General features: G+C 40.9%; 1 protein-coding gene across 2 annotated transcripts in view; it reads left to right on the top strand.

Moving 5' to 3' along the window:
* The window catches only part of LOC101155942 (glutamate receptor ionotropic, kainate 5), a 250,192-nt gene that overhangs the window by 121,634 nt on the left and 108,935 nt on the right, over window positions 1–19,623 (top strand). For both annotated transcript variants that reach the window (XM_023960345.2, XM_023960344.2), the window contains exon 3: window positions 5,308–5,466. In XM_023960345.2, the coding sequence (XP_023816113.1) occupies window positions 5,358–5,466 (109 nt within the window). In that variant the 5' untranslated portion in view covers window positions 5,308–5,357. The remainder of the gene's footprint in view (window positions 1–5,307; window positions 5,467–19,623) is intronic.

Raw genomic sequence — 19,623 nt, 5'->3', positions numbered from 1 at the left:
CCGTGAACAAATAATTCCTGGAAAGCTCAGCACTCCACTTCAACCTTTTTTTCTTTTTGACAACATTTTGGTCATTATTGTGTCACTACTGATCATCATCATAGCAAAGTAACAGCGGTGAGAATCTAAGGAGAACCTAAATACATCTTACCCACACCCAAAGCTGTTAGGTTTCACTTTTGGCACGTGCAGAGATATGCTGTTTCACCTGCTTCGCTTTTGCTTTTCTCCCCCTTGTGGTAGAATTGCGCATTTCGGTTGTTTTTTTTTTCTCTAAATAACCACAGGAATGGAATAGAAATGTGCTTTTTTTAAACATTCTAAATTTTTTTTACTCTTCATGACTGGGCCAGATTGAACCATCTAGCGGGCCGGATACGGCCCGCGGGCCGTAAGGTTTTACACCCCTCTGTTAGGGTGTATTTTTTGGGTAATTGTTTGGAGCCATACTAATTTGGGGGGTTATAGTGGTGTCATTTGAAAAACAATGTATGTTTTTTCTCTGTTTCTTTAGTTATATTACCACTTAAAAATAATCCCCTTTTAACCACACAGTTGGGTTGAAAACAATCCTACTTTGGTTATTTTTGGCTTTGGAGTTTTTAGTGTGTTTGCAGTGATGTAAGGAGGTAAGGAGGGTCTAAGGGCAGGGATGCCCAGTTTAGTTTAGTCTGTTTCCCTGAATGAAAAGTTCCTGGATTGAAGCAGATAAAACACATTTCTACCTAATGGTAGCTTGCCGCTTCCTCAAAAAAGAGTGAGATCTAGAGAAGACAGTTGAGAAGGCTCAGGGATCTTTCTTGGATGCCGTCTGGACAACCTCCTGGGGAGGTATTTTGGTAGGTTCCAACTTGAAGAAGGACTCGGTGGAGGGAACATGTCTTTCAGCTGTCCTGAAAGCACTGTGGGGGCCTAGTCAGAACAATTAAGTAATAAAGAATGAATTAAATGGATGGTAGTCCATGTTGAATGTTTGTTTTTCTGTTTTGACACAATTTTGACAACTTTTGTTTATTCATAATGGGAAAATGCATTTAAATATTTTTTATAAAAACAGTTTATCGCTTGACAAAATTCAGAAAAGTTATTTAGGCATTAGGGCATTCATTAAAATATATCTAAAATAGGCATTTCCAAAAAGTTGCTTACAGACCAGGTGACGTTTAATAAAAAAATAGTGTTGTTTGGCTCACTTTGGTCTTGGCCATAACATCTCCTCTCCTGCTGCAGTGCACCATTGTGTGCATTTTTGAAGTCCTATCAAGAAGTCAACCCTCCCCACTGTTTTCAGAAGGAGAACTGTGTCATGTCTCAGCAGCTAAATGAGTGGATTTCCATGTCATTATAACAGTTTGAGTCAGCAACACTCTGTGCCTCGTGATGCTCTTGCTGAAAAACAAAATCTGCTTATCCCCTGCAGGAAATGAAGCTAATATCCTATATTTAGGTGAGCATTAGGGGCCGTTACCCCGCAGACAAGGTGCTTTACTTTGAGAGTTCTTTCGTTAGGTGAGACACTGCAGGTTACATTTTTCACGTACCTTAAAGAACATTGAGAAGATGTCTCTGTTGGAGGAAACTATTAGAAGAATATTATGCTTAGAAGTGACTATGGCATTGAAAGTTTCACCATACATTGAACTCCCTAGAAGCAAAAATCTCCATAAAAACGTTGTGTCCTATAGCTTCATATTTCTTAAAAAACTACATTCTTTTAAATGTGAAGTAATAATTGCTGACTTCAAAAAAGTGAAAAAATTGATTTTCATTCCGAGGCTGCTGACTGCTACAACAACTATGTTTTCTGATGACAGTTTGATAGCTCAAGCTGACTCATACAATGAGAACCAAAAATATGACATGGGCTCATTCATAAAACAGTGACTGGAAAAAGGAAATACTATTAAAAATTTGTCATTTAGCATTTTTGTGTCGCTTTTGTGCCCTTTTCTTCAACGATGAAGGACATATATACAGAAAATTAAGATCGAAACTGCGTTTTTGAGTATTTATTTGTTTAAAATGTGGTGACGTCGAAAATATGGTGGGTGGGCCACAAGCTCACTGCTTCACTCCATTCCGATACATCCACTTGTTGACGACTAGATCCATGTACGTCTTTGCGTTTGCCGTCTCAGCTGTATCTGGCTCGAAACGGTATAGCGGGATAGCTCCACTATTGGTTGCCATTTTTGTTGAACTGGTAATAGGTTGGGGGTGTGAGGGAATGTAAGGTATTGGGAAAGCATGTAAACAGAGAGCTCTCAGTAAAGAGCAGGTCCTCCGAGCTAATGGTTCCGCCAACAATTTAGAGGCAAATTCCTATTGAAATGCTGCCGCTCCTTAGAAACTACGACCTAGAAAATGACATTTTTTTTGATTTTGGCATAGTCATAATTAAAAAGGCAAGAGGGGATGTTTTAGAAATGGCTCAAAAAATGATGGGAGTGGGTCTTTAAAACTAAAAATGTACATGTTTTTGTTTTATAAATATGGCACAAACAGTGAGAAATGTTTTGTTTGGTGTTTAACCTTTGAGTTTCATCTCTTTTAGCTTTTAAATGGTGTCAATTTTGCAAGGAACATGCATTTTTTGAGCAGAGCTGAGTATGTTTGTTTGCACCCACCTCCTTTTGAGTATCATATAGCTTCTTCTGCCATTGGTGGATTAAAGGCTGAAGAAACCAAACTTTTGGCCAATTTATCAACTAGTTCATACAACAAACAGAGGCTTTAGTTGTGTGTGGAACAGTAGAAAATATCAACAACAGCCTCCTCCTCATGCTGGTAACCAGCCAGACTACACACTGGTATGTGACAACATCCCATTCAACAGGTTTTGTTGGTCTACACAGACAGCACAGATATGCTGATACCACAAGTCATCAATGGGGATGAGATGAGATGAGGAATTCTGCTGGACGATCCACTTCCACATTTTGGATGTGATCACTGAAGCTCCATGCTCTGTTGAGGTGATTGTGGTAATCTAGGTAGACAGCATTTGGTCCCACTTGTTGCTGAATCATATGTTGATATTTCTCTGCACTGAAAATGTTTCCAAAGATGACAAACCTCAATTTGACACTTGCGATCCCAAACCATGATACTGCCTCCACCAGAAGATGTTCCTCTGTCCGTGCAGCAGTAGGCAAAGTCTCCTTCACATTGTCTACACACTTTACGCCAACCCTTATCTGGACTCATCACTGAGCGTGGCGTTTGTCCAGGTTCCAGGTCGAGTGTTGCTGACGCCAGCACAAACGGGCTTGATGATGAAGGGCAGTAATGACAGGCCTTTTGGCAACTCTACCATACAGGAGTGTGCAGTCTGATAGTCATTCTCTGGGCGGAGGGAAATCTGCAACCTACAATCCCTGAGTGCTGACGGAGTGATGGGACAGTTTTCTTGAAGTGACATCCCCTGGTTGCATAACAGTAATGTAATTTATTGACTTTCCTAAAACAATTAAAATCATTAATTTGCTAAAAAGAAATCTACTTGGCTTTTACCCTTTTTTCATCGTTCACTTTCTCCCCCCGTGTGGAGCTGATGAGGTGGGTTCTTAATGCCTCCTGCTCTGCTGAACTTGATGATCTGAACGGCAAAAGTGAGCCAGCTGAACGCCTCCAATGTGAAATGAGATGCGGCTGAAAACAGCTAATGGAGTTGGGGTTGTGATTAGCTGCTGCACTGAACTGTAGAGGCTGTTTGTATCAGCAGCATCCTGTTGACTCTGTTTGTCTGCTGACCTGCATTTCCCCCAGGACAAAACCTAATTAAATGTTATCAATTTTGTTTTTCCCCCTGTAGCAATTTTTTACTCCCTATTTCAACTCACAATTAGTTTTGGAATTTTCCGTCACTGATATAAGTCTCATTTTCCTTTTCTCATTTTTTACTTCCGACCTGTCATCCTTCACACCTCTTTTTCAATCTCCTCCCTCCTTCTTTGTTTTGACCTCCATCTTAAACGTATTTCATACTCTCCACTGCTCCTCTTTGTTCTTGAACGTCTTTGGCACACGGCACACAGAAACAAACTCATTTAAAAAGGCATTTTCAGAGGCTTTAAACGCATTTTGAACTGTTGACCCCTTAAAAATAAAAAATGAGTTTTCATTGAAGATAAAACAGAATAAAGGCTTGAGGTGCTAAAAAGTAACTTGAAAAGTTACAAAACAAGATTTGCTTTAAATGAAAAAGCTTCGTTTTTTTAAATGTTTTAAAGTCTATTCTTTGAGCTACAGGAAGCCAGTGCAGAGACCTGAGCACAGAACTGATGCGATGGTACTTCCTGGTTCCAGTCAGGACTCGAGCAGCAGTGTTCTGGATGTACTGAAGCTGTTTTACAGCTCGTTTACTTCAGATACAATGTCACAATTGGTGCAATTAACCAGGATTGAGGGATTTTAGTTAAAAGCAGCAGAATCTTTTCACATTTTTGGAGCTGTAACAAGATCAGATCATAAAACCCAGATCCCAAATGACTTTATTGGGATTTATGTGGGCAACTTACCTCAGGCCTGCTAATACTTTGAAACATACCTCTGTTTAATATTTTTGGAAAGGTAAAAAGAAATAGAGATAGCTGTGCAAGGATCTCCCAACTCAATTATTCATGTTATTCATGACACGGAGAGACTAACCTTTACTTTAACACTTGCAACAAACAGATTTGCCAAATACTTGGAAAGCTGGACTCGTGACCTTAATATGTAATGCCTTGTTGTATGTACTTGTTTACCTTTTTATTTGTTCATTAACCGGGAATTTAGGGGTATATGGATTTATATATGAATGCAAATAATGTGTCAATGTTAATTCTGGATGGTCTGAATATTTTTGGGTTGTGGTCTGCTTATATTGTTATCACTATAACTGCAGAAACCACAATATAAATTCAAGTTAAAAAAACAAAACAGGTATTTACAACAGGTAAATTGAGGTCTTAGCTTTGACTCTGCGTGTATTTCTTTGCAAGTTAAAAATTCATTGCTACATCAAACTAGATGTGGTGCAAACCTCCACAAATGCATAAAAAACAAATCTTCAGTTGCTTGTTTATGTTTAAAGTTTTAGACTTTTTATAGCATCCAACTTCCATATTCCTATCCTTCTTATATTTTTAAGTGATTTTCACACGACTATTTTTTTTTCTTTTTGTGTTTGTTGTTTCTTATTTTTATTAACCATCTTAATGGTTACCTACTCTTGCTGTCTGAGAGTCTTTCTTGGCAGCATATCAACCCCGTCCTGATGCCATGCATCAAATGTGTAGTAAGTAATCCCTGTGTGTCCTATAGGTGGCGGTACAGGCAGCCAGCAGACCATTCTCCATGAGGAGCAGTGGAAGATGCCGGCTCTGCCAGCACTGTTGCTGTCGATTTATATTGTGGTCTTCCTGCTGACTATGGCACCACTCTCCTTCAGCCAGGTCAACACCCTCTCTGTTGTCCGGATGGGTAAGTGTTCTCAATGGCTTAAAGCTAAAATATACCATCTGTTACCATATGGGATTTTCAAAGCAAAACGTTTTTCATTGATAAAAAAATTTGAGAGTTTCTTTCAAGTTGTTCTCCTGACGACGTCTTTCAGACAAACTTACCCTTTGTGTTCTATTCAGCATTCTTTAAAAAAAAAATGTTTTGCGTGATTTAACAAAATGGTTTATTTTTAACTGACTCAATCCTAACTGCCTGAAAATCTGCAAAATAATAACATAAAATCTTTTCCTGTTTTGGGCAAAACAGCTTAGCATGCTTTGGCTCCTTGATACCTGGGCTTTTAATACGAATTTTAAGTTGATCACACACATGCGTAATTTTTGGTTTATCTGATGGTTTTCAAAAACAAATGTTGATTTCATTCATAAGTGAAATCCTAAAAATGTGTAAAAGTTTTAAGTCCTTTCTTAATTGTGTCTTAATGAGATAGATGGTTGAGTGTCATTGTTTTCATGGTGCTCTGCGATGGACTGGCAACCCTTCCGGTCCATCGCATCCTAGCTGTGATAGACTTTGGCACACCTGTGACCCTTGACCCTAAATGGGACAAAAAGGGAATGAAGCATGGATGAAAGACTGAATGATTGGAATAATGAAAGTTTTCATACTGTATTAAAAAAAAGACAGCAGCAGACACACTAAAATACATAGCAACAAAATGCAATTTGCATCCATCCATGGTGCTTTAGTATATAGAAATGTACACTGTAGAATAAAACATTTAGAATAGGTATTAACAAATATTTACAATGAAGGTTTAAAATTGAACAGATAGAGTGCAGTGTAAGTGGTGATTCAGTTCATGTGTGGGCATGAGGATACAGTCTACTGTTGATGTTTTTGACATGCGTGTGTTCAGTCCATGAGTGATAGACATAGACATATATATGTATGTATGTTATGCATATATTCAGATGAGTAAACTGCAGAGCAAAGTAAAACAGGAAGTAATTTCTTATTTGTGCTTTTTACCTGGGGAAAGCAGGTTCAAAATCCTCACAGAGGAAAGCAATGTTACGGTAGCAATGCTAGACAGTTCTACTCAGGTCCAGTCCTGACGTTTTGGAAAAATTTAACAAACCTGACAAATGTGCTGCAATGCCCCGATCAAAGAAAATATTTGAGTTCTACTTCATTCACTTTAGACCAAATTCTAATTTTCAGTGTTAAAGTAGGGCACTTCTTTAGTAACGATGCGGTACCTGAGGGTTTAACAATTGCTTTGACTGATTTTACAAGCATCTTTTATTGCTGTTTAATTGTTTAGCAAAATCGTGTAGTAACCAGTCAAATTTTGCTTGGCATAAAAAGATGAAAAAACATCAAGGGTGTGCAGCTCTTACTTGAGGATCAGTGTTGGATGAGGTTTCAGTCACAGAGTAGCCTGGTTTTTACTGTTAGCTGCACAGATCTGACTTCTGTTTGTTTATATATATATATATATATATATATATATATATATATATATATATATATATATATATATATATATATATATATATATGAGCTCATGTTTACATCCTTTTGCTTTTTCAGCAAAAGCTCCAGTTGGTCTGGAAAAATAGTGGCAGAGACAGATTAAGTTACTGGCTGTCATTCATTCAAATCAGTCAAATCATTCATGGTAATCGCAAACGTCAAAAACAAACAAACAATAACATTTTTTTGCACAAAATGGTAATACCATTGGAAATAAAAAACCTGTTTCTGAAGAAAAAGAGAGAGAGAATTCTGTAAAAGGAAATCATTCTCAGCAAGTTCATGCGTGATTGTTTCCTTCTAGTTGAATTTCTCTCTTGGGGTGCTTTTATTTAGTTCCACTCCAACACTCAGACCTAAAATCAAAACTTCAAGGTTTGTTGAAGAGTGGCAGGAAAATAAGTGGTCCACAGAAGGCAGGCAGAAAGGAAAATGACAGCAGTGGAGACTTAAGCCGTGATCAACTCTGAACGCCAGAGATTGTCAAACAACTGTAAAAATATCTTGTTCTTTGTTTTTATCTCTACAACTGTCAAGTAGCTATCTGAATTATGCTAAATTCACAAATACTACTGCCACCACACGATGGGGAGGAATCAACAGAATCTTCAAGATTTTATGCTGCAGCCTAATTTTTTGAAAATCGGTGTCGGGGTCATGAGTGTAGAAAGCAGTCGTCAGGTGGGGATGATGCCGTTACGATATGGGGCGACAGCTTAGCAGCTCTGATTGGACGATGTCTCTGGACAGCGGCCGTCCATATCAAGTGCCACTGGCCGCCAGCCACCTGGTAGCCGGGGGGTACATAAAAAGCGGGCCATTCTACACCACTGGTCATTTCCCAACTCCCATTTTGAGCACACATTATAATCTTGTCAATTTACAAATGTAAACTTTTTTAGGCAATATGCCTGAAGAAACTGGCAAAGCACCAGCCCCCAAAAGACGAAGGTCCAAGCGGTCCAACCACAGCAGGCATCTTGATTGGATAAAGAGCTTCAATGCAGCATCAGTGCTGTCTCCCCATTCAAATGCCGGGCCCATGGTGCCAGATTGATGTCTGGTCATCACCACGCCCCCGGCCCATCTCAACAGCTATTGTACAATTTCTAACAATCGGATGGTGTCTGTGGGATGGAAGCATGGTGGCTGGGGGTGGTCTGCCTGACCCCCACAGTGCCCGTACGGCCACTGACTGACTGTCAAAAAATTGTCTGGTCAATTGTAACCCTTTTTTACAAAACCTCTGTGGCTGGTCCATGGCATGTAAAAATGCAGCTGCTGCAACCCGATTATAAATGTTGCCACCTGCCGGATTTGTTTAAAAAATTGCTTTAACGTCGCCAGTAGTGGCATTTTTGGGATATGCAATCGTAGTCTTAAATAAAAACTTTTTTTCTTTCCATTTTGTTTCTGTATTTTTTATTTTTCCACCTGATATTTTCTTGTTACTGAAATAACGTGGTATTTGTCTAGAGGTTCTCTCAAACAATGATATTTCCCTTTAGTAGGAGTCTAACCGTCTTACTGAGTGTAGTCTTACTCCTGCTCACTGAACTGAGCAGCTGTTTATTTTGCCTGTCAGTTGTGGGAAGTCTCCTCTTAAAAAGCTGTTAGCTGGGATTCAGGGCTGCAGGTATGAGCTCCATTTGGTTTGATAAAATAACGAAAGACGCCTATTAACTGACATGCTGTCACAACATGGTAGACACCTTGAAGTATTACATCATTGTATTTAATGGCCAATAAATGTAATCAAACAATGTTAATATTGTCTCAGTCTAATGAAGCATCCTAATCCTTTTCAATTGGTTTTCTACAATCTAAGTTTGGGATTTATCAGAGCAAACTCAACATTCCATCCTATTTCTGGCCTTTTTACCAGTCCGATTTTTTTGGGTGACGCTAGAAAAGATTTCTTTCAATCGTAGAAGCCAATGGTCTTTAAGAACTGATCAGGGTTTTGCACCATGCAGGTATTTCTATGTTTTTGCAGCCGTCCTGTTCATGTAGCATCTGTGATTTACACTAAATTCAGCATCTCCATCCCTTTTGTCATTTTCTTTCTCTCCAGACACGGGTTCATCTGACTGCCACCATTGCTGCTCAAAGTTTTCCTTGCTTTGGTTTTTCAGCATCTATTGATGTTTTTAGCTCCTGAAGTTGCTTCTTAAGCATTTCTGGATGCTCTTTTCTATAGTTTTGCATCCAAAACAGGTTTGTGAATCTAAGTCAACTCCAGCGTCTCTGTCATTATTAACCGAGCCATTAGCATCTCAGCTTTTGCTGAATCTGTGACTGCCGTGTACTTTTTAGTATAAAATCCTGTTTAAAATGGGAAACAGAAGCTCATCTCTCCAGCTGATAGGATTTTTTTTTTGTATGTTTGTTTTCCGAACCCGGACAGCCTCTAGTTCAAATCCCTGTTGCTTTTAACTTGTAAAGCCTTGGAAAGAAAGGCAGGCACTTAAATGTGCGCTGCCATGGCAACTGGGTCGCCTGGTGGTTTCTAATAGCTCACCTTTCACTCCTCCATTAATAACAGCTGAGGGCCGCACACTCACACTGTTACTTCTAACACATGCATACACACCGTGGAGCATGAATTACTTTTGTGTCTGGTAAGCAGAGTTCCAGTGAAGAAGTAAAAGTGTCTCTTTGACCTCCAAATATGATATACTGAGGAAGATGGACTGAAATCATCTGGAAGTAGAAATTACGCCAGTTGATGTCAAACTTTTTTGGCACATTTGAGGTGGGTTTCTGGATTCTACGACTGTAAATATCAAACGTTTGAGAGGAAACAAACTAAGAGTAATAAAGGTAAAATCATTCTTTTGCTTTAGTGCAGATGTAGGATCAAGAATAAAGAATACATTCAAATTGTAGAAGGTAGATTTATCAGTATAGCACATTTCGTGTACAAGAACACTTCAATTTGCTTTATATAAATTACAAAAATATCTAATCACAAGGAATAGTAAAAGAGAGATCATTCAATTAAAAAAATGATATACAGTGAGCTTTAAGTGACAGCACGTATGCACCAACGTTTGATCCAAACTAATCAAATGTAGCTGAGAACCGGTGGCTTTTTAACCTGGATCTAAATAAACTGAGTGTTTCAGCAGATCTACAGTTTTTTTAAAGTTTGTTCCAGATATGTCAAACATAGAAGCTGAATCCAGCTTCTCTACATATCAAAGTAACAAGTAAAAAGTGTTTCTTCCAAACGTTCAAAGCTGGTTATCGAAACAAAGTTTTAAAAGGTTAACCGTCCCAATAAGGATTGTAAGGCGCAGCATGTCCGTCTTTCTCTTGTTGTTTATTGTCCAAGCTTTGGTCTGTAACAGAATGGTCTGCTTGATTGTAGTCTGAATACAGACCAAACGCATGGTTCAGGACTCCTTCCAGAACAACTTGAGCAGACTGTTACGAACAGGTAGGGAAGGCTCGTTTGACACAGACGCTTCGGCGCGTGTTTCACCTTCATGAAGCAGAGTGGTTTGGCACATTGTTTGGGGCCGTGTGTAAACTACCGCAGATCACGTGGTTGATGACGAATGAAGCGCCAAATGCATCATTGGGTCGAACCACGGTTCAGATGTCACTTGTGTTTGAACAGTTGGGCACGCTATTCTCTGTAAATACAAATGAATCCTGAACGTTTCTCGACCAGTTCTATTGTTTCCCCTGTATTGGAATCAGCGTCAGTTCATTGCGCTTTACCATAGTTCCTGGAAAAAAACGTACTGTGGCTCAGGATCGTTTCAACTCGATTTCTCCTACTAAGACTGTGAAGAAAATAGTTCTACAAATATCTGATGGCAAGGGACATCTCTTATTGTAGAGATAGCTCAGAGGTAAAGTCATAGTGTCTCCATCCAGAGATCTTGGGATCATGACCAGTGTTTTCCCTTTTTTCTTTTGTGGCCTTGCATTTATTTTCTTCATATGATGTGTGTTTTGCTGTGTCAAGCACTTTTCACAGAAAATGTAACTCACTGTGTTTTTTTTAACGTTGTTTTTTTTGTCATTATTAACAATATTTTTTTGTTTACATTTTTTCATTATCATTTCCACAATGAAGTGTTACAAGGAGCTTAGTTGAAGCAGACGATATACGTCCAATCCGTCACCAGATGCCGCTGTTCTGTGTGGTTTCAAAGCCCTGAATGGTTAGTTCATTTTTCTGGCACAATTACATGAAACCCAAGGAAAGCTTCATGGGGCTTCTATTCCCATCCCTACGAACAGGGGAATGAGGAAGTACCCAGGTGCAGAGAGGAGGAGGCAGAAGGATTCAGGGGCGTTAATAACAAAACAAAAACTACAAAACGAAACCACTGCATCAGGCAGGCACACACGAAAACTTGAAATCTTATACACACTGGAAACAGGGGGACATTAACCTATGGAGCAGCACAGGAGGAAGGCATAGACAGGACTTAGATACATACAGAACAGACGGGACACTGGTGGAAAAAATAAGAAGCAGATGAGGACCAAAAGTAAAACTCAAAACAACATAACAGGAAGACTTTCAAAATAAAACAGGAAATGCACTTAAAACATGACAGAACAAAAATAGAACCAAAAACACAAAAGTAAAAAAAACTAAAACCGGGACACATACTTGATCCAGAGCAAAGGGTTTTTCCATTCTGAATACACCTAAATGATTCTGGGCTGATGTTGGTGACTGCTTTAAATAATCTATATATAACTTGTATATATTTGTATGTATTTTATATGCATTGTAGTAACATTTTCTAGGCACTGTTAACATTTTTACATGGAAAACCATGAAAAAATGCCATTTCCTCCCTAAAAAAACAGGGAAAGAAAGAAAGAATGAAAGAAAAGGGAAACATTCTTTTTGCATGGAAGTGTAATTGTTTCTTTTTGGTTGAATTTCTCTCTTGTGGTGCTTTTATTTAGTTCCACTCCAACACTCAGACCTAAAATCAAAACTTCAAGGTTTGTTGAAGAGTGACAGGAAAATAAAGGGACTTTGAAAAGTGCTTTAGTGGTCCAAAGAAGGCAGGCAGAAAAGAGAATTGACAACAGTGGATGGCTAGAAAGACGTAGGACATGATAAACTCTAGAAGTTAGACATAGTGAAAAAACTATAATTATCATGTGCTTTAGGCTTTGTAAAAATCCGCTCAACTGTCAGGTAGCTATCTAAATAAAAATATAGACAAGCTTGAGTTTTATTTGTTTTTTTTCCATTTATTTAGAATGATAATATTCATGTCATGGTTGTTTGATTACTCCCCTGTGAACCGCCACCTTAACGTGGTGGGGGAGTTTGAGAGCTCGAGTGATCCCAGGAGCTAAGCTGTCTGGGGCTTAAGCCCCTGGTAGGGTCACCCATGGCAGACAGGTCCTGGGTGACGAGCCAGACAAAGAGCGGTTCAGAACCCCCTTATGACGAGCAAAAACAAGGACCCGATTACATCGCCCGGATTGGCATCACCGGGGCCCCACTCTGGAGCCAGGCCCAGGGTCGGGGCTGGCAGGCGAGCGCCTGGTGACTGGAACTTTTCCTCGGCTGCCCAAACCCCAGTCATGGAACTTGGCTTTTGGGACATGGAATGTCACCTCTCTGGGAGGGAAGGAGCCTGAGCTGGTGCGAGAGGTTGAGAGATACCGTCTAGATATAGTCGGGCTCACCTCCACACATAGCCTGGGCTCTGAAACTCAGTCCTTAGAGAGGGGTTGGACTCTCTACCACTATGGAGTTGCTCAAGGTGAGAGGCGCTTACTCGTGAGCCCCCAGCTTAGCCGCCAAGTGTTGGAGTTCACCCCTGTGGACGAGAGGGTCATGTCCCTCCGCCTTCGGGTGGGGGACAGGTCTCTAACTGTGGTTTCGGCTTACAGGCCGAACAGCAGCTTGGAGTACCAGGCCTTCTTGGTGTCTCTCGAAGGGGTACTGGAAAGTGCCCCAACGGGGGACTCCATTGTCCTCCTGGGGGACTTCAATGCCCACGTGGGCAATGACAGTGCCACCTGGAGGGGCGTGATTGGTAGGAATGCCCCCCCTGATCTGAACCTGAGTGGTGTTTTGTTTTTGGACTTCTGTGCTCGTCACAGTTTGTCCATAACGAACACCATGTTCGAGCACAAGGGTGTCCATCAATACACCTGGCATCAGGACACCCTAGGCAGGAGGTCGATGATCGACTTTGTAGTTGTTTCAGGCGACGTTCAGCCTTGTGTCTTGGACACTCGGGTGAAGAGAGGGGCGGAGCTCTCCACCGATCACTACCTGGTGGTGAGTTGGATTCGCTGGCGGGGTAGGAGGCCGGAAAGACTTGGAAGACCCAAACGTACTGTGAGGGTCTGCTGGGAACGTCTGGCTGAGCCCTCCGTTAGGGAAGTCTTTAACTCCGACATCCGGGAGAACTTCAAACAGATACCGAGGGAGGTTGGGGACATTGAGTCCGAGTGGACCATGTCTTCCACTTCCATTGTCTCTGCTGCTGCTCGGAGCTGTGGTCGCAAGGTCTCTGGTGCCTGTCGCGCCGGTAACCCCCAAACCCGGTGGTGGACACCGGAAGTAAGGGATGCCGTCAAGCTGAAGAAAGAGTCCTACCAGGTCTGGCTTGCTTGTGGGACTCCAGAGGCAGCTGACAGGTATCGGCAGTCTAAGCGAGCTGCGGTCCGGACCGTTGCAGAGGCAAACTCGGGTCTGGGAGGACTTCGGTGAGGCCATGGAGAAGGACTATTGGTTGGCCTCGAAGAAATTCTGGCAAACCGTCCGGCGCCTCAGGAGGGGAAAGCAGTTCTCCACAGGCACAGTTTTAAGTGCAGGTGGGGGGCTGTTGACCTCGACTGGGGACATTGTCGGGCGGTGGAAGGAATACTTTGAGGATCTCCTCAATCCCACTGACACGCCTTCTTTTGAAGAAGCACAGAATGAGGACTTTGGGGTGAGCCTGTCTATTACGCGGGCTGAAGTCACCGAGGTAGTCAACGAGCTCCTCGGTGGCAGGGCCCCGGGAGTGGATGAGGTCCGCCCTGAGTACCTAAAGTCTCTGGATACTGTGGAAGTGTCTTGGCTGACGCGTCTCTGCAGCATCGCGTGGCAGTCAGGAACTGTACCACTGGACTGGCAGACAGGGGTGATGGTTCCCCTCTTTAAGAAGGGGGACCGGGGGTGTGTTCCAACTACAGGGGAATTACACTCCTCAGCCTCCCTGGGAAAGTCTATGCCAGGGTACTGGAGAGGAGAGTCCGTCCGATAGTCAAACCTCGGATTCAGGAACAAGAGTGCGGTTTCCGTCCTAATCGTGGAACAGTGGACCAACTCTACACCCTATCTAGGGTGTTGGAGGGACTGTGGGAGTTCGCTTTTTTGCTGTTTTGTGGATTTGGAGAAGGCATTCGACCGCGTCCCCCGTGGTATCCTCTGGGGGGTGCTCCGGGGAGCCTTACTAAGGGCTGTCCGGTCTCTGTATGACCAGAGTAGGAGCTTGGTTTGCATAGCCGGCAGTAAGTCAGACTTGTTCCCGGTCCACGTTGGAGTCCGGCAGGGCTGCCCTTTATCACCGGTTCTGTTCATAGTTTTTATGGACAGAATTTCTAGGCGCAGACAGGGGCCGGAGGGGATCTGGTTTGGGGACCACAGGATTTCCTCTCTGCTTTTTGCAGATGATGTTGTCCTGTTGGCTTCATCGAGCCGGGACCTCTAACGTGCATTGGGGCGGTTTGCGGCCGAGTGTGAAACGGCTGGGATGAGGGTCAGCACCGCGAAATCCGAGGCCATGGTTCTTGACCGGAGAAAGGTAGCTTGCCAACTCTCGGTGGGTGGAGTATCCTTACCCCAGGTGGAGGAGTTTAAATATCTGGGGGTCCTGTTCACGAGTGAGGGAAGACCGGAGCGTGAGATTGACAGGCGGAACGGAGCGGCGTCCGTAGTTATGCGGTCGCTGTATCGGTCCTTTGTGGTGAAGAGAGAGCTGAGCCGAAAAGCAAAGCTCTCAATTTACCGGTCGATCTTCGTTCCAATACTCACCTATGGTCATGAGCTATGGGTCATGACCGAAAGAACGAGGTCCTGAATACAAGCGGCTGAAATGAGCTTCCTCCGTAGGGTGGCGGGGCGCTCCCTTAGAGATAGGGTGAGAAGCTCGGCCACCCGCGGAGAGCTCGGAGTAGAACCGCTTCTCCTCCACATCGAAAGGAGCCAGTTTAGGTGGCTCGGGCATCTAGTCCGGATGCCTCCTGGACGCCTCCCTGGAGAGGTGTTCCTGGCATGTACCACTGGGCGGAGGCCCCGGGGAAGACCCAGGACACTCTAGAGAGACTACGTCTCTCGGCTGGCCTGGGAACGCCTCGGGGTTCCCCCAGAGGAGCTGGAGGAAGTGCCTGGGGCGAGGGAAGTCTGGGCATCTCTGCTTAGACTGCTGCCCCCGCGACCCGATCCCAGATAAGCGGAGGAAGATGGATGGATGGATGGATGTTGTTTGATTAAATGAGCTCTTCTGTTTGGCTGACTATACCCCATTTGTAATGGCAATGAAGCATCATGTCTTCTCAAGACTTGTAACACGTGTGTAAGTTACTTTACATAATGGGCATGTACTGCACACCATTGTCCACACAGCATCATGTCATGGCACCAATCCTTGTAATACTCTTGGGAAAAGCCAAAGAGATTTCACTTCTGACAACATTTTTTTTTAAGTTCAGTGTGTTTTACTTGTCCACATTTCTTGTTTCAGTTCAAATCCAGAGTTTGCAAGGTAATAATGGTGTGCTTTTTTACTCTGATGTATTCGATGTGTCATAATCATAAACATGAAAAATACTAGACCGATTATCTCTGACATGAACAGTAAAAAATAAACCTAAAGGAGTTTGGATGTGGTCAAATTTTGCTCCGCCCACCTCAACAACAGTAAAGAAAATAGCAAATTTAGTTTACCCACTGATTGTGTATAATAACTGGACTGAGTGAGACCAATGTCATCAATAGAAAACTACTTACTTTTGATTTATTTCAAGCAATCAAATAAGAATAGTACACAAAAACATTACAATCATCAATTATACTTTCAATCAATGACGTATCAAACAACTTCTGCCCCATGTTGGAGCCAGACGTCGTCAGTAAACTGTGATCAGTCCATGTTGGTCCGAGTCACACTTCTCGCTCATTAGAAGCTAGCTCGTTGGAAGTCCACATCCCTAAAGTGGGCTCAGGAGAATCAATCAAATGTTTTAAACGTTGGATGTGGGGGCCATTGCCCACCATATACTTTTATGAGGCATCTGATTGGCTGGTTTATAATTTTAATACCTTGCACTTAAGAAAAAATATCATGAAAAAATTAGGTTTAGCAAAGCAAGAACGATTATTCTGATATGAAATATGACAACTGAGTAATAGCTGTTTATTTCTAGTTTATGGGATTTTGGCTTCTTAGGGCCAGCAGGTACCTTCTGTTTGGAGCGAGGGGTCACTTAATCCAGTTCTTCTATACAGTAAATGGGTTCATTCATGGTTTCACCCACCAGCCGTAAAATTTGATAATTGGATAAAAATGCTGCCCTAATAAAACACTATTTTGAACTCTTATAAAATCAAAACAGCAGATTTATTAAACAAGTGCTTGAATTGGTTTTCAGCTTAAAGTACCGGTAATTTAAAACGTCTTAATTGGATAGTTTTCTTTTTTTTGTGTTTCTGTTACACAATGAATTTAAAATAGCAAAGGAAGACCACTATAAACAATGTTTGTCAAGATTTATATGTACCTGAGCTACAAAAAGTGTTGAAAATAGGGCTAATTTTACACAAGATGGCAACTAAGTTGGCATTTCATAAGTTTACCACAAGAAACTAGTAAATTATAAAAAAAGAAAAAAAGTTGTAAGTCAGTGTTTTTGCCATTGACTGACAACTACAAGAATTCCCTGCCTGTGATGAGAAGGATTCTCATTCTTGTCCCAAACTGGTCACAATCAAGTAGAATAATTTAGGAGTTGGTCACAAAACGTATGTAATTTCTCATTTTTTGACCCTTTCCAGCTGATGTGAATTTAATAAAAAAAAATCAATTGAATGTATTGATCGTTCTGGACCTAAATTGACCCCGTCCTAGATGTTTTATCTATTTCCTTGCTTTGACATTCCTGATTTAGCTCATCAGCTCTCCAGAGACTTGATAAAGGGTCACAGTTGATTAAACCAGGAGCTCTTCAATGAGCACTTTTAAATTAAAGTATCTTTTTTTATCAGTGCTATAATTAGCAGTTGGAACCATGTTAGTATTACCAAAATTGCGCAAAAAAAAAGTATGATTTAAAAAAAAAAATCCAAAAGAGGGACAAGATCTTCCAAATTCAATTGTGAGATTCTTTTCTCTACTTCTGAGTTGAGGCGAAATTAAACTTTGTCTAACTTTTGCAGAATCGCCGTTCACAGATTGTTACCCTTTGTGTATGTTTGGGTAACCAAAAAGGAATAAAAGTGTCCATAAAATGCGAAACCTTTCAATGTTTGGTCTTTCATCTGGATTTTACAGTGGACTGCATCAGATTGCACTGCTTTTTCTGTGATTGCATCCACCCTCAGTCCGGATTCAAACCGGTGTCACACGCCGTCTAAGATCAAAAGAACAGGGAAAGAAAGTGTCAAGTGCAATAATCATGCACATGTTATATTTCTGGAAGGTTTCAAAATCAAGCCACATAAATTTGACACTGAAATATGGTAATTATCGAGCAGCCGGTGTCCTTCAGTAACTAACAACTGACAGGCATTATTTCAGGCTGTGCCATCAGTCATACGGATGGAAGTGTGAGCCTGCGTTCATCATTAGATATCTCTACACCACAGGGAAACACGTCTGAAGGGTTCTTCATCACCATAAAAGTTAAAGATTTATCCTATTGAAATAAATGAACAGCTTTTTCTTAGTTCATGCAGCAGTTTATTAGCAAGCTTTTTACTTATATTTTTAAATGAAATGAAAAGGTTTTAATTTGGGAGAAAAAGTCAAACTCGACATTCATAACTTCTTGAGTTTTATTGGAGAAAATGTAGATCGGTTGAAGGATAGAAAAAGAGCATGCGGCTAAAGATTGTATTGCATCAGAGGAAGGTAAAGAAAATAAATTGTTTCTTGCATAAAAGCTTCAAGCTTGTTATTGCAAAGTGGCCTTTAGACTTTTCTACATTAAACTTTGCAAATATATTTCAACAACTCAATAAATGTCGCACTACAACTTAATATTTTAAAGGGCACAAACCATGCAATATCAATTATTTTGAGCTTTTACGTGTACTATAATATTAATTTCTCACAAAAATCGACCCCAAAGTGGTATTTTGCATTCACACATCCTCTAAAAACCTGCGCTCTGAGCACCAGCCCCTCCCAATCCACCAATCGAGTGGGTCCTCACATTGTGACCCAGATAAGTGAGGAACCGCCCCTTCTAGGAAGAGTCTGCGCTGCCAGCACCGCCCCCAGGCTAACGGACGCACCCACTTTCTCAGTGGAAAAAGCGGTGATCGGCTAAAAGCTTTCATTTTTTACAATATGTATATTCATCTTTGCAAAACTTCAGATGTCATTTGTTTTCATGAGCCAAACACAGACACGCTGCCGAGGCGGCTCTAGGCTGATGTCGTGAAATGGGCGGCACCCACAGGGAGTGAAAGGCGGAGCCTCAGAGATCAAGTCGTCTTTCTGCTGGGTAGAAAAATCAGATGTGAAAATAACTTATCTTTCAATAAAAAAAGCGTTCTTTAGTGTGCCAAAGGTAATATTATATTTATATACAGTATATGAATTAGTTTACTCATAAAGGTTTAAAAATAGCATGATAAAGGCCCTTTAATGGATTTTTTCATCCTTTTGAAACGTTTCTATTTAGAGTGGAAATTGGCAATCAGATTGGCATAAAGAAAATGGCACAAAGAAAAAAATAATAAAAATCTTTTTCAGCTGTTTCTCTGGTTTTATTTTTTTTATTTTTGTTAACTTGTAAGACTAGTGTTTTTTTAAAGAATTTTCAAAACTTTCCCAACTCTGAACTTTATAATAGACTTAGCTGTTTGAATAATTATTACATTTCTGTTCATGAATCTGATCAGCAAATTCTTATTTGGCAACTTTCAATTCGTCTTTCAATAATAGACTTGGCATTTAGCCAACTATCTTACATATAAACATGTAACTGTTGTGACTTTGATAAGAGCCGCTGACTAAATATTAAAATAATAATACATGGATAATCTGGTTTCATGGGAAAATATGTGGTCTGAACTTTGTGTAACATGTGTACTGAAAGATTATTATTGTCTTTTTTTAACTAGATTTTTAGGATCTAAAATGCTGTTAAATACATAAAATAACAGAATTATTTCATGTTTTTGATTTATAACTTCCAGTATCTTTGCTTTATCTTATTTAAATGTGCTAAAATGCAAAAAAAAAAAAATGATTGCGATCATAAAAATGGACTGTAATTTTGGCTGTAAACCAGGCATTTGATCAAATGGATTATTACATTTTACTATGGCACAAAAAGAATATGAAAGAACAATTTCAGTTCAATTTTTTGGCACATTTGAGGTGGGTTTCAGGATTCTATGGCTGTAAATATTAAACGTTT

Source organism: Oryzias latipes, chromosome 11 (genome assembly GCF_053564925.1).
Source record: "Oryzias latipes strain Hd-rR chromosome 11, Olatipes_Hd-rR_3.1".
NCBI lineage: Eukaryota > Metazoa > Chordata > Actinopteri > Beloniformes > Adrianichthyidae > Oryzias > Oryzias latipes.
Note: the sequence above shows the minus strand (reverse complement) of the source record. Positions and strands in the feature narration are given on the sequence as shown.